This window comes from Macrobrachium nipponense, chromosome 41 (genome assembly GCF_015104395.2).
Source record: "Macrobrachium nipponense isolate FS-2020 chromosome 41, ASM1510439v2, whole genome shotgun sequence".
Lineage (NCBI taxonomy): Eukaryota > Metazoa > Arthropoda > Malacostraca > Decapoda > Palaemonidae > Macrobrachium > Macrobrachium nipponense.
Genome location: NC_061102.1, coordinates 14,112,174 through 14,124,862, shown reverse-complemented (window position 1 = coordinate 14,124,862; position 12,689 = coordinate 14,112,174). Strand labels below are relative to the sequence as shown.

General features: G+C 34.7%; 2 protein-coding genes across 10 annotated transcripts in view; one reads left to right on the top strand and one right to left on the bottom strand.

Annotated features, from left to right (window-relative positions):
• The window catches only part of LOC135212524 (uncharacterized), a 7,496-nt gene extending 2,725 nt beyond the window's left edge, over nucleotides 1-4,771 (bottom strand). For both annotated transcript variants that reach the window (XM_064246045.1, XM_064246046.1), the window contains exons 1-3: nucleotides 4,604-4,771; nucleotides 1,603-1,808; nucleotides 1,130-1,268 (exon numbers count right to left, since the gene is read on the bottom strand). In XM_064246045.1, coding sequence (XP_064102115.1) covers nucleotides 1,130-1,268; nucleotides 1,603-1,808; nucleotides 4,604-4,670 — 412 coding nt within the window. In that variant the 5' untranslated portion in view covers nucleotides 4,671-4,771. The remainder of the gene's footprint in view (nucleotides 1-1,129; nucleotides 1,269-1,602; nucleotides 1,809-4,603) is intronic.
• Nucleotides 1-12,689, top strand: part of LOC135212528 (deoxyribonuclease TATDN1-like) — a 118,730-nt gene that overhangs the window by 41,179 nt on the left and 64,862 nt on the right. For 5 of the 8 annotated variants that reach the window (XM_064246054.1, XM_064246055.1, XM_064246057.1 and 2 more), the window contains exon 1: nucleotides 11,930-12,062. The gene's annotated coding sequence lies outside the window, so the exon portion shown is untranslated. The other 3 variants (XM_064246050.1, XM_064246051.1, XM_064246058.1) reach the window with 3 other exon arrangements.

Here is a 12,689-nt window from a genome sequence, read left to right as displayed (position 1 = left end):
CTATAAAAGAAGACCAATAAACGTGAAAGTTGACAAGTTAGGCCGTGAAGATAAATGGGAAAAACGAGAGAATGATGGTGGAAGAACGGAAGACGTTGATTCATTTAGATTCTTTGGAGTGCACAAAACGGATGATGGCAGAATGAGATGAGTGATGAATCACATAATAAATGAAGCGGAAGGTAGCAAGATATCTGGAAAAGTTTCAAAAGAGAAGATGTCGATGGAAACAAACGTTTGAACATATGAAGAGGTTGCTGAGCTAGGAACTTGTCTCACAAGGTCCTGAGTCAAGAAAAGTGACGTGAGATTCGCAGGAACTTCTTAACATGGGATAACTAGATATGAGCATGGTACAATTATAATTATGATACGGGGATCATGCTGACAATAACTGGACAGATTATGAAGTAAAATCTCACAGAATTTGTCTACAGCAGAAGTAGGATAGTCATCCACGATAAGACGTTATTTGTGTTTCGTATGATAAAAGGTATTTTCCTTTTTCATGACTTTACACCCCACAGAAGGAGTGGCCCGAGATGATAAGGCAAGAGATTGGTGAATCCCAACTCGAAAAGGAATTGCCCAAACACCATTTGAGAGGAAACACTGGGCTATAGTTGCTTCCTGGAAATGGCAGTTATAAGCCAGTCTAATTTCCTTCTGGTGATAGTTACGACTGGAGAGGAGACAGAGGTTAGTAAGAGGGTGATATTTGATTTTGTATAGTGAAGGGAATAGTCATAAGAAGTTTATGTTTGAGGTTTTATGTTTCCCCAAATAAAATTACTGAATAAAAATACTACACTCAGGCCGTGGCTCGAATGGACGGGGAATTCAAAATGTGAGAAAATGTCGTACTTTATGCTCTCGGTCTCATCATGATGGTATTTATTGTCATAAAGTTGTAACTCAGGTCATTCTGTTGAGTCTATCAAGAACTCAAAGCAAGGTTGTGGGAAGAAGCAAGAAAAAAAAACGTTTCCGGTGTAGATAACAAGTTGTAACGTAGCGGTTAATCGATGTACTTTGTGATGAAGAGCGGTAAGCGATAAATAGGTAACATTCTCTCTGCTAACTTTATTCTAGATGTTGAAATTATCCAGGGCTTTAGAATTTGCCTTACCGTTTTCAGGTGGGGTATACATCTCCCAGGTAACATTTTTTTCGCTAAACACTTTGAGTACTCTTCCTGTTAAAGAACGCGGCTGTGGGTCTAGCTTCAAAGGGCTCTCCACGGTCGCTGGTTTTGACATATTGATTCTCTGGAAAATCAAATTTAAAAAAAGATAGTAGTACAACATCCATCTGCCTCTGTAATTGCATATTACCACAGAAATCATCGAAGGTACTTCAATATACTGTAATTCTATTTCTGCTTGACATCGCTCAAGGAATAGTTAAGAATGCTGTGAGACATTTCATTCCGAGGTATGATTACTATGACTTGGCTCGTCTATTTCTTCATTGTTGAGATGTTGAGTGTCTGCAAAATTTTCGGAATGCCATTGCTTTAATATTACTGAGTAAGCAATTTCTAAGAAAGATTTTTTGTTTTTGTTTTTGCGGAATAGAAATAGCTTTTTAAAAATTACATACATCAGGGTATATTAAGATGAAGTAAGGCTCAGTTTCAGTTTGTCTTTGGTAGTTGAGTTTCCCAGTCCCAGTTGTATTCCTATCATCATACAAATATTCTAAAGTGATGGGAGTATTCTCTTGCAGCCAAAACAGGAGGAGAATCTTCGTTAGTGGAGGGAGAGTGAAGTTCAGACTCGTATTAAGTGTCACCCCGCTGCTAATTCCTGGAAAGTAAAGCAAGATAATATTGATTTATTTCTAAAAGTGCATTTATCTGTCCTTGCTTAGCTGTGTGATATTCTATTTAATGAGAAAAGTACCAATTTACAAATACATGACCATAATATTCGGTAGGTAATGCCTGTATGAACTAAGCGTATCCCAAATAGTTTGCTGGTTTTATACAAGGTTAGATTAATCAATATCCAATCTTAAAAAAAATTGTCAAGTATGGCTGAAAAATAATGCTGCTCTTTATCGTTTACTCAGGGAGTAAGCCTACAAACTAGTTTGTTGTTGTTGTTGTTCTTTTCGGGGCCGGTGTAGGAAAGGTCTTTGGAAGATCCTGAAAAGATCTGAAAAAGATGTTTCGCGTTGAACTAAAAATACAGGAATTTTAGGATAGGATATTTATAATTCATTTATTAGAATGAAAATATAAAAAAATAAATAATTTGCGTTAAACAGTACAGAAAAATTATTTCTAATAAAACATATATTTATTTTAATTTTCGTTGGTGAAACAAGGATCTATGTGACCGTAGATTGTAGCTCGTTTTAATTTGCGTGAGGGGAAAATCTTGCACACGTCTCGAGTAAGTTGGAGATCGGATCACACCTTGTTAATATTTTTTTATTTTTTATGTTGCGACACTACATGGTTTATACCACTTCGCCATTGTGAACAAAGATAATTTTATTACATTATCAGAGGATGGTAAGTCACAGATCAAGGAAAAACGGAATGTGGAAGCAAGTTCCACAATTCGTAAGGATTGCCTACTAGGAAGAGTTCGGGAATCACCTCTCATGAATGGGGAAATTATTCCTGTCAAACCTCGCATTGTCACCTTGATATGACCACGCCGACCAGTGGGTACCATGTATCGTGACATAAGGTGAAACCTGCTCTTGAAGTAGTTTAGATCCACGTCCTTGATGTTATGTTATTGTAAAGTGATGTTGGTCTTTACTGTACTCTCAAGTTTTGAAGCAGAAAGCGTGTCACTTTGGGTGGGGATTCTCTCGTCTTTCCCAACAAGTTTTTGGCTGTACAGCTGTGTCTCCCATATTCCCCGTATTGTGCAGTTTCCTAACTACTTATTTTAAAAGCGAACTGGTGCCCTCTTGGATGCCGATATACCTTGGTTCAGATATGCTGGTGATATTTTTATTTTTGTTCACAATGTTGAAGCTCATTATGTCAACCTCTTAAATTTCAGCCCGAATGGGACAGAAATGAATATTTACCCAATTTTCACGTCCTTAGTCCAGAGGACCAATGGCTCCTCCTATATTGGTAATGAAGCTTAATTCATTTCCGTTTTAAAGCATCAGGGTAGTGTTAAAGAAATGTTTGGAATGTATTGTATTACGCTCTTTTTCGTTTTAAAATATTTTCATCCTGCAGGCCCTTACCGAAGGGGGGTTTGTTGGGGGGGGGGCGTCTTTCTGGCATTCCATATTTCCTGTGACTATCCTTTTCATTGAACTGTACCTACAAAGTAATAAATAATTATTGTTTCTTTGTTAAGTCAAAATATATATAATATCGCAACAAATAAAGTAATATGCATGTTATCGTTAACATAATAAAAGAATCATCAATAAAACTGAAGAAATATTCTTGAATTTCAGTGCAAACTTGCAACATTATAAGTAAAATTCTGTTAACCATCTTCAGTACTTTGAATAACATCCAATCGGGTAGAAGGGCATAGACCGCATACCCAATTTTTCTTATTAATATAACTAAAATAACCTTTTCAAGTGTTTCATCTTGTGTATACCTATATATGCAATGATATTTATAGAAGAATAGGTCCAGTTTTGGGAAAAACGACCACCCCATGAGAAAAAAAATTTAGGTACGGGCCTGTCCTGTCCCTGAAGAGAGCATCTTAGGTATCCCCAAACTGTAGCAGGAACTTAAGCAATCTGTTTTCATAAGATTGGTTCATTTCCTGTTCTTGGTGTCACTTTATGCCAAAAACAAGGAGCGCAGTCTGTTTTGTCATAACACCATTCAGTTATTTAGTTTCATTGGTTTAGGATTGATCCATTGGTTGCTATGGTAAGGCTGCCTTAACTAAGTTTGAATATGTTCCCGGCTTTCTCCTCCAATTTATTATTAATGATTATCTGAACTGATATGGAACTGCAGTTGAAAAGGGAGAGAGACGTTCATAAGTAAAACTGTAAAAAAAAATAAATAAATAAAAATAGAAATAAAAATAAAGCGAGGGAAGACAATATGTTTATACCAGACGTGTATAAACCTTAAACCATAATGGAGATGCTGTGTCGATGCTCCAGGATGGAGAAAGACTGAACTCTATTGTGTTCCACACTAAGGTGTTTCGTACTCCAAGTCTTAGTTTCCCCGGGTCCATTAAGCTTGTGAGGTTCTGGTCAGGATTTTTCATTGGCATTACTTTCAATTGGTCATATAAAGCACAAGATTTGTGTCCGACTGAATACTTCCAGCAGTAGCACTGTCAAATGCTCGTGATGATGCGCCCTGAATGACGCGTGGCAACCGGCAGAACAAGTCATTCCTTAAGTTGCGAGTTTATACGTGCCATATCAGACCCTTGTAATGACCGCGCTGTTCTCTGTACTAAATTCACTGATATTTAGTTGCATTTTATATCTAAAAATTGGTATTTTACCGTTTTTGTTTTATTTTAAGTTCTCTCATGAAATGTTTTATATTCGGCATTTTTTCAAAGTACATCAGTCGCAGATAACCACAGAAACCTGACTGTGAATGGATATATGAAAGTTCGAATTTACTTACCGTACTGGGCTGCAATGGCAGAAACGATGCATTGAAGCACCAAGCACAAGGACAGCAGACGATTCATGTTTTCCTTTCTCCGTTCTCCGAGCTACTAGGTTATTCTGTCTGTCACTATCGGACGCGCACTAGTTAATGATAGACATATCAACTCGGTAAAGACCTTTGACGCTGCTCCCAGCGGAAGTCTCTTTTTAAGTCGAAAACTACAGTCTGTGATGCTTCGTGCAGTGATGACGTCATACAATTAGTACTATACTGGTTTTTTTTTTCATATGTCCACCCGCCTGTGGTGTTTGCGTATGGTAACACTGCGTCTCGTGCTTTAGATAGGTTCGCTATGTGTAAGTTTTAGGTAAATAAATGGATATCTGGGTGTACATTTGCAACTGAAAAGTGTTTTGATAATGTACTGTATGCGAATTACACCGTTAATATTCGAAATAGGATATTGTTATTATTGTTGAATGTCAGCTGAATGTAACCATCTAAAGCCCGGGACGCAGTGTTACCATACGCAAACGCCACAGGCGGATGGACAGATGGAAAAAAAACGTATAATTCTAATCTATCATATGCTACTGCATCTCGACACTTCTTGACTTCCTTTTTCTGCCCTTTTAGTGCTTTCCAGTCGATAACATTAATGTTATTGATCGAGTGTATTGAACATAGACATGTTTTAGAAGAGCCTTCTATTCATGGAGTCAGTCTATATGTACGCTTCCTTTGGAGGATATATTGAACTCTGATAAACTTTTATCGTAATCAAACCTCGTTTGGTTTTCACCAACGTCTTTATTCAACTGTTGCTTGCATTAATTACATTTTTTTCTCTGAGATTTCCCTCGCAAAGGATGTGAATGTGAAATTAAGTAATCTCCTTTGCAATTGAACAAGGTGTATTAGAAGACGAATGAAGCGGTTATTAATTATGTCAACGAAGGAATTGCCGTTTAGATTATGTTCGCTTTTATATCAATTTATCAATTCCTCCGTCCATTTTATGATTTCTGCTCTCTGTAGAATATTGTCCTATCAACATTTTTTGTCAACATTGACAGTTTTCTCCTAATACCTTAAGATGCGTAACTGCTTAATCAGTCAAAAGACCTTGAGTGTTTAGCAAAAATATCTCATGTGTGTGTATATATATTATATATATATATATATATATATATATATATATATATATATGTGTGTGTGTGTGTGTGTGTGTGTGTGTGTGTGTGTGTGTATGTATGTATGTATAACTGAATCACGAAAGTTAGGAACGTGATAAATCCATAAATAAAGATAAATGCCACGAAGGAAAAATAAACGAAGGAGTCTGCAAAATCTTTCGACTTTAAAAGTCCTTTACTGAGCAGATACTGACATAAATACGAGAAAAGACAATACAAGAAGGTTCGTATAACTGACAGATAGGGATTATAAAGGGATTAGTACCTAGAATCCGACACACCTGGAAGATAAGAAACCTTCCCAAACAACCATATCCGATTCTCATATATATAATTCTCTAGATTTAGTTGATAAATTAAACAAAATTGCTCTTTGCCCTACTGATAGATTCGTTAGTTTTGACGTATGTTCTCTTTTTACTAAAGTCCCTATAGACTCTATTTTAGAATATCTTAGCAATGAACTAACTCAGCATGAATTACCTCTACCTATAAGTCACATTATTTCACTCACGAGTTTGTGCATTTGTGATTGTAAGTTTATATTCAACGGTGAATTTTATCAACAAATTTTTGGCATGGCAATGGGAAATCCTTTATCACCATTACTCTCAAACCTGTATATGGAATTCTTTGAAAAACGCTACTTACCTAATATCATTCATATTCCTGTAAAGTGGTATCGTTACGTTGATGATTGTTTAGCTGTTCTTCCTGTCGGTATTGATGTAAATGATTTACTCTCTAAATTAAGTAACCAGGTACCATCGATTAAGTTTACTCTAGAATTAGAAAAAGACAATTGCCTCCCTTTCTTAGACGTTTTGATACATAGAGAACCATTTCAATGTAAATTCAGTATTTATAGGAAACCGACTAACAACTTAACTTATGTTCATTTCTTCTCAGGCCACCATCTTAATATAAAAATATCAATTTTTTCCTTTATGTTTTTACGAGCATTGCGAATTGTCAGTCCACAATATTTGGATCAAGAAATTGAATACATAAGAAAAATAGGGAAAGATTTATGCTATCCTTCACATATATTAGATATTTGTTATAATAAAGCCCACAAAAAGTTTTATACTGTAAATAACACACAGAAAGAAAATTCTAAGAACATTCTCAGTTTGCCTTATTTTAACGGATTTGAAACCATTAAACCATTGTTAAAAGCTTTTAACGTCAACCTTGTTTTTTCCTATAATAACACACTAAAAAGAATGTTAATAAAAAATGGCCCCAAAGAAAGCAACAACATAATATATAAAATTCCATGTATGGATTGTCCCTCATTCTATCTCGGACAGTCCAGCAAAGGCTTAGAAGTAAGGCTAAGCCAGCATAAATACTCTGTAAAAACTGGGCAAAAATCTAATGCATTATTCATTCATTTAAGTGAAAACAACCACCGAATTAATTGGATTGATAGTTCAGTAATTGCATGGTCAAGAGATGTCTTATCACGAAATCTTTTAGAATCTGCTTTAATACAACTTACTTTTCATTGTAATTTCAATGTTAGTCGTGGCCTTTTTCATTTAGACCCTTGTATCTGTAACATGTTTAAGAATGACCTCAAAGATATAATTACTGACTTAGATAAAAATCAGTTGCCTTAGAGTTATTAAATTTTGTTGTAATGTATGTCTGTCATGTTTTGTGAATATGGTTTTGTTTACCAAGTTCCGAATAGCTGTCACCTATAATCCTTTAATTGTCTGGAGATTGTATCTGAGATGATTGTCTTAAACCTTTAATTGTACCCATTGTTTATGCTTGTTTGGGAAGGTTTCTTATCTTCCAGGTGTGTCGGATTCTAGGTACTAATCCCTTTATAATCCCTATCTGTCAGTTATACGAACTTTCTTGTATTGCCTATTCTCGTATTTATGTCAGTATCTGCTCAGTAAAGGACTTTTAAAGTCGAAAGATCTTGCAGACTCCTTCGTTTATTTTTCCTCGTGGCATTTATCTATTATATATATATATATATTATATAGATATATAATATATATTATAAATATATATATATATGTGTGTGTGTGTGTGTGTGTGTGTGTGTGTGTGTGTGTGTGTGTGTGTTTGTAGATTAGGAAAATAGTGTGCAACTGTACAGAAGTTAGCCATAGGATTATGTAAGTAAAACTAAGCATAGGAGGAGAGAAACAGTGATATGTGTAAGGATTAATTGGCCTAGAAAAGTAAAAGAATGGGGTTGAAGGCGAAAGCTTATGGAAGAGTGCAGTGACGAGTTTCATACGTAGGAAAATGATACAGGAAGAGAGGCGTTGCTGGTTGGCGTGGAGTGAATGCTACTGGGGAAAGCTATGTCACGCATATGGTCTGAAAGTAGCTTCGTTGTTGTTAATAGAATTTTATAATTAGAGGAATATGCCAGAATATACTGAGAAAGGGAGAAGATTGGAGATAAAATTCTGATTCGAACGACATAATAGAGTGAAGTACTGTATACAGATCATGTATGAATAATGATGTAAATTATTGTCTTTAGTAGGTATATAGATAAATAATGGTGAAGGAGTAGTTTGAGGAAAATCTGATCAGTTGGTTGAAACAGCAGAAAAACGGTTTACTCAGGGACGAAAGATTCTAAATTTGATTTAATTTAGTAATTAAGGAGAGCAAGCTTAAGACTCGGTGTAATATGGAGAGAAGTTGGAAGAAAAACATTTTAAATTAAAGATCCCGGAATGGAAAGCTTGTGGGGTATATGCCATTTAGGACCGTGGCCACTGTAGTACGTTTTTGTATAACTTGAGAGGAGAAAATAAATACGATAGATACTGAGATTATGAAATGAGAGACTTAGGGAAGGAATGAGGAGATTGTTTATTTTAGAGTGTCGTTGGTTCGTAGTTGGCACGGTACGTGACGTACCATTGGTCGGACCTTGCCTTCCTGACCCTCTCGTGCGTTACCTTCATTTGGGCGTGCGTGTATGTTTTGTCACCGATGTTCTGATATTGCTACATCTGTGATATATTTATTTACATCTGTGATATGTTTATTTATTTATTCACTTGAACTTGGTCGTATACAGTGGCTTTTTCTTAACCAGGTTTGCACATCTTTATTAAAGTTTGATTTTAACTGTAGTTTGAAAGGAGATTTGAAGAGGAATCTGAACTAAGTGCAAAGGATAATAAAAAAAATATTTATTTTAGACAAGAGCAACGAGAGAGAGAGAGAGAGAGAGAGAGAGAGAGAGAGAGAGAGAGAGAGAGAGAGAAAGAGAGAGAAGGATATCCGGTTTTGTTTCAAGTGCTTTCGTAGTTTATTCTACATTTTCAATTTAACACTGAAAATGTAGAATAAACATATATTATATATATATATATATATATATATATATATATATATATATATATATATATACATATATAGTGTGCGTGTGTGCGTGTTTACACACGGTGAATTACAATATGTCAAAATTACTTGTGAACATCGATGACTTAAAGCAAGACCGGATATCCTTATCTCTCTCTCTCTCTCTCTCTCTCTCCTCTCGTTGCTCAAGTCTAAAAGAATAATTTTTTTCATCTTTTGTACTTAGTTCAGATTTCTTTTCATATATAATATGTAATATTATTATATATATATATCTATATATATATATATATATATATATATATATATATATTATATATATATATATATATATATGGGATTTTAATATGTCGGTGTTTCCAAGAATTTGAGAATGTTACGTCATTTTTCCTCTCGACGTCTTTGTACTTCTGTGAGCGCCTCGGCATCCGGGTAAACTGAAGACTGCTAGTCTTGGGACGTAGGAATGCGTGACAAAGGCCCTTGTGAAAGGAATCCCGTTTATTATCAGTCAGAATACAGCCACATTGTGTTTTAAGAGAGTAGACAGGGAGCGGTATCCTGTAGTGTATGCTCTTTCCTATCACGTACGTGCGTACACAAAGTATATCTGGCAAGCCCATGGTGATGTCACTATAAGCAATATCCTCCTATAAAATGGGCATCTTTGTTTACCAATATATACTCTTATTAGCACTAATGAGAAAACTGCACTTCTGTCTTGTGGAAATGACAGGGATTGGAAACTAATTTTCCGAGTAAATTTACGCTACTAATTTGAAAAATAAATAACAATTTAACCCCCATATTTGGTGGTCCAAGCTACAAAGGCCTCCGTCTAGCAGGCCTTTGTAGCTTGGACCACCAAATATGGGGGTTAAATTGTTATTTATTTTACAAATTAGTAGCGTAAATTTACTCGGAAAATTAGTTTCCAATCCCTGTCATTTCCGAAAAAGCTGGGGTTATTAAACATGTGCGATTTTGTCTTCATATTTTTAACTACAGCTGCTTACCATGATATCTCGGTCATCATAAACCAAAAAAGAAAAAAAAACCATGGCTGATATTAGTCCAAAACTGACATTTTCCTTGGGATATACCGAAAAAGTTTTGGACATTCTAATTCAGTCTAACCCTATTTCTTCATTTTTATAGCGGCAAATTTACACCCTATCATTTCACCAACTACAAGACAGCAGTACAGTTTTGTCATTAGTGCTAACAAGCGTATATATTGGTAAACGAAGATGCCAATTTTTTAGGAGGATATTGCTTATAGTGACATCATCATATCTGTGCGTGCACACACACACACACACACACACACACACACACACATATATATATATATATATATAATAATATATATATCTATATATATATATATATATATATATATATATATATATATATATATATATATATATTCGAAAATCAACTAACATTGCCTCTTTTGTTCATTACTACTCCAATCACCATCAAAATGTTAAATTCTCTGTTTTTTCTGGGATGTTTCTAAGAGCTTTACGTGTCTGTAGCCCGCAGTTTATTGACGCTGAAATGAAAACTATTTATGATATTGCAATGGAACTTAAAAACCCAAGGACTTTTGTAGATGTGGCATGGAAAAGAGCTAGAAAAACATTTTATTCAACTAATGACAAACTTGAATTTAGTAAGAATAACATTCTAAAATTACCCTATGATGAAAGTTTTTTAGATATTCCTAGAATTTTAAAACTTTTTAACATAAATGTTGTTTTCAGTGATATTAATGTCAAGAGTTTAATAATAAAAAATTCTCCTAAAGATCTTCCAGGCTGCATATATGAAATTCCTTGCAAAAAGTGTGATAAAGTCTATTACGGACAAACCGGTAAATCTCTTTCACAACGTCTCAAACACCATCAGTATTCTGTGAGAACTGGGCAAATATCGAATGCATTATTCGTACATATGAGAGATTTAGACCATCCTATTAACTGGAGTCAAGCAAGAGCCTTAATCCCATGTAATGACACAGTTAAAAGGAATATCATTGAATCTTGTTTCATCAAGTCAAATAATAGAAATGTTCTAAATTTAAGTCTTGGTTTATTTAAACTTGATGCTTTCATAATGAAAAAAGTTGTAGATAAATATAGGCAACAAAATTAATATATTCAGTTTTTACATGCTTTGGACTGTAAAGAAACTTTGTAATTTCGGTTAGGGTCAATCTGTCTAGGTTTGTGACCGTGTGATATCCGATAATCCTGGATTATCTCTTTTAATTTTTATCACAACATACATTAAATTTATGTATTTAGCCCTCTGGACCAGACTACTGTAACCACCTAAGGTCTCTAGTGAAATTTAAGCTATATAATTTGTGCACTAACTGTTATAACTCTCAATGCATTTTTTTTTCTCAGCTATTTTGTGGATAAGTGCCGATTACTAATTTTTCCTATCATGTTGACTCATATATCTAGATTGTGTATGTTACTGTGTATTTTGTATGTTCATTGTATATGGCCCTGAACCGAAATAAAGGATATTATTATTATTATTATTATTATTATTATTATTATTATTATTATTATTATTATTATTATTATTATTATTATCAGAAAAAAATCGGTTTAAGTGAAACTTCAGGTAATTTCTCTAACGCACCACTAGTGTCTGAGTTGTTTCTAACACTTACAACGGAGTTGCCAAATAGCGCTCGGTATGGACAAAGAAAAAATTATTATTTTAATATTTACAGAAATGCACCGTGTTGAAAATACAAAAGAGTCACATGCAATAACACCAATAAAATGAAGACGAGGGAGGAGCCGTTACAAAGCATGAGCCCAGATATTACTACTCAATTTTCACGGCAATTTCTGACCAGCTGTTTTTTCTGCTATTTTTCAGTCCTGTAGCTCCAGGTAAAGTAACGAGTGCTGCAAAATTATAAATAGGTAGTACTAGGTAGCTACCTACTATATTACTACTAACCATATGTTGCATTAGGACAATTTGTTAGTGCAAACGTTTGTTTTAAAGTGTTCCATGGTTAGATAGGTACTAGGTAGGTAGGTAGGTATACTCAGGCTAGTAACTGTTTCCCCAAAGGCTAGGGAATTAGTGCCATGAGCCACTAGGTAAGGAGTAATATTCTCCCACTTTCAGTGTTAGGCCCGTGTACTTTGGTAAGATTTTTACTCAAAACCATTAGCTAATAGCCACTAGGTACATTTTGCTTTTGAAAATACGTAGGTAGGTAGGTAGGTAGCTATCTGTAAGTAGGTAATCTGTGCTTTACTCACAGTGCCCTCAAACAAAAAAATTCCCAGTGGGAACTTTAGTCCTGTGACACTGTTAAAATAAACCAAGAACTTAGCTAGAAAAAATCCAAGTAGTTAACAACATTTGTCAGAACAGATATCCTTGACAGTTGATTTGCAAAAGATATGAGCATCAATTCTGTACTCAGCATGTTAAAGTAACTTAAGATCACATCATAAAATTCCAATCTCGATTAGTAATAGCTTAGGCTAAAATAATACTGGCAC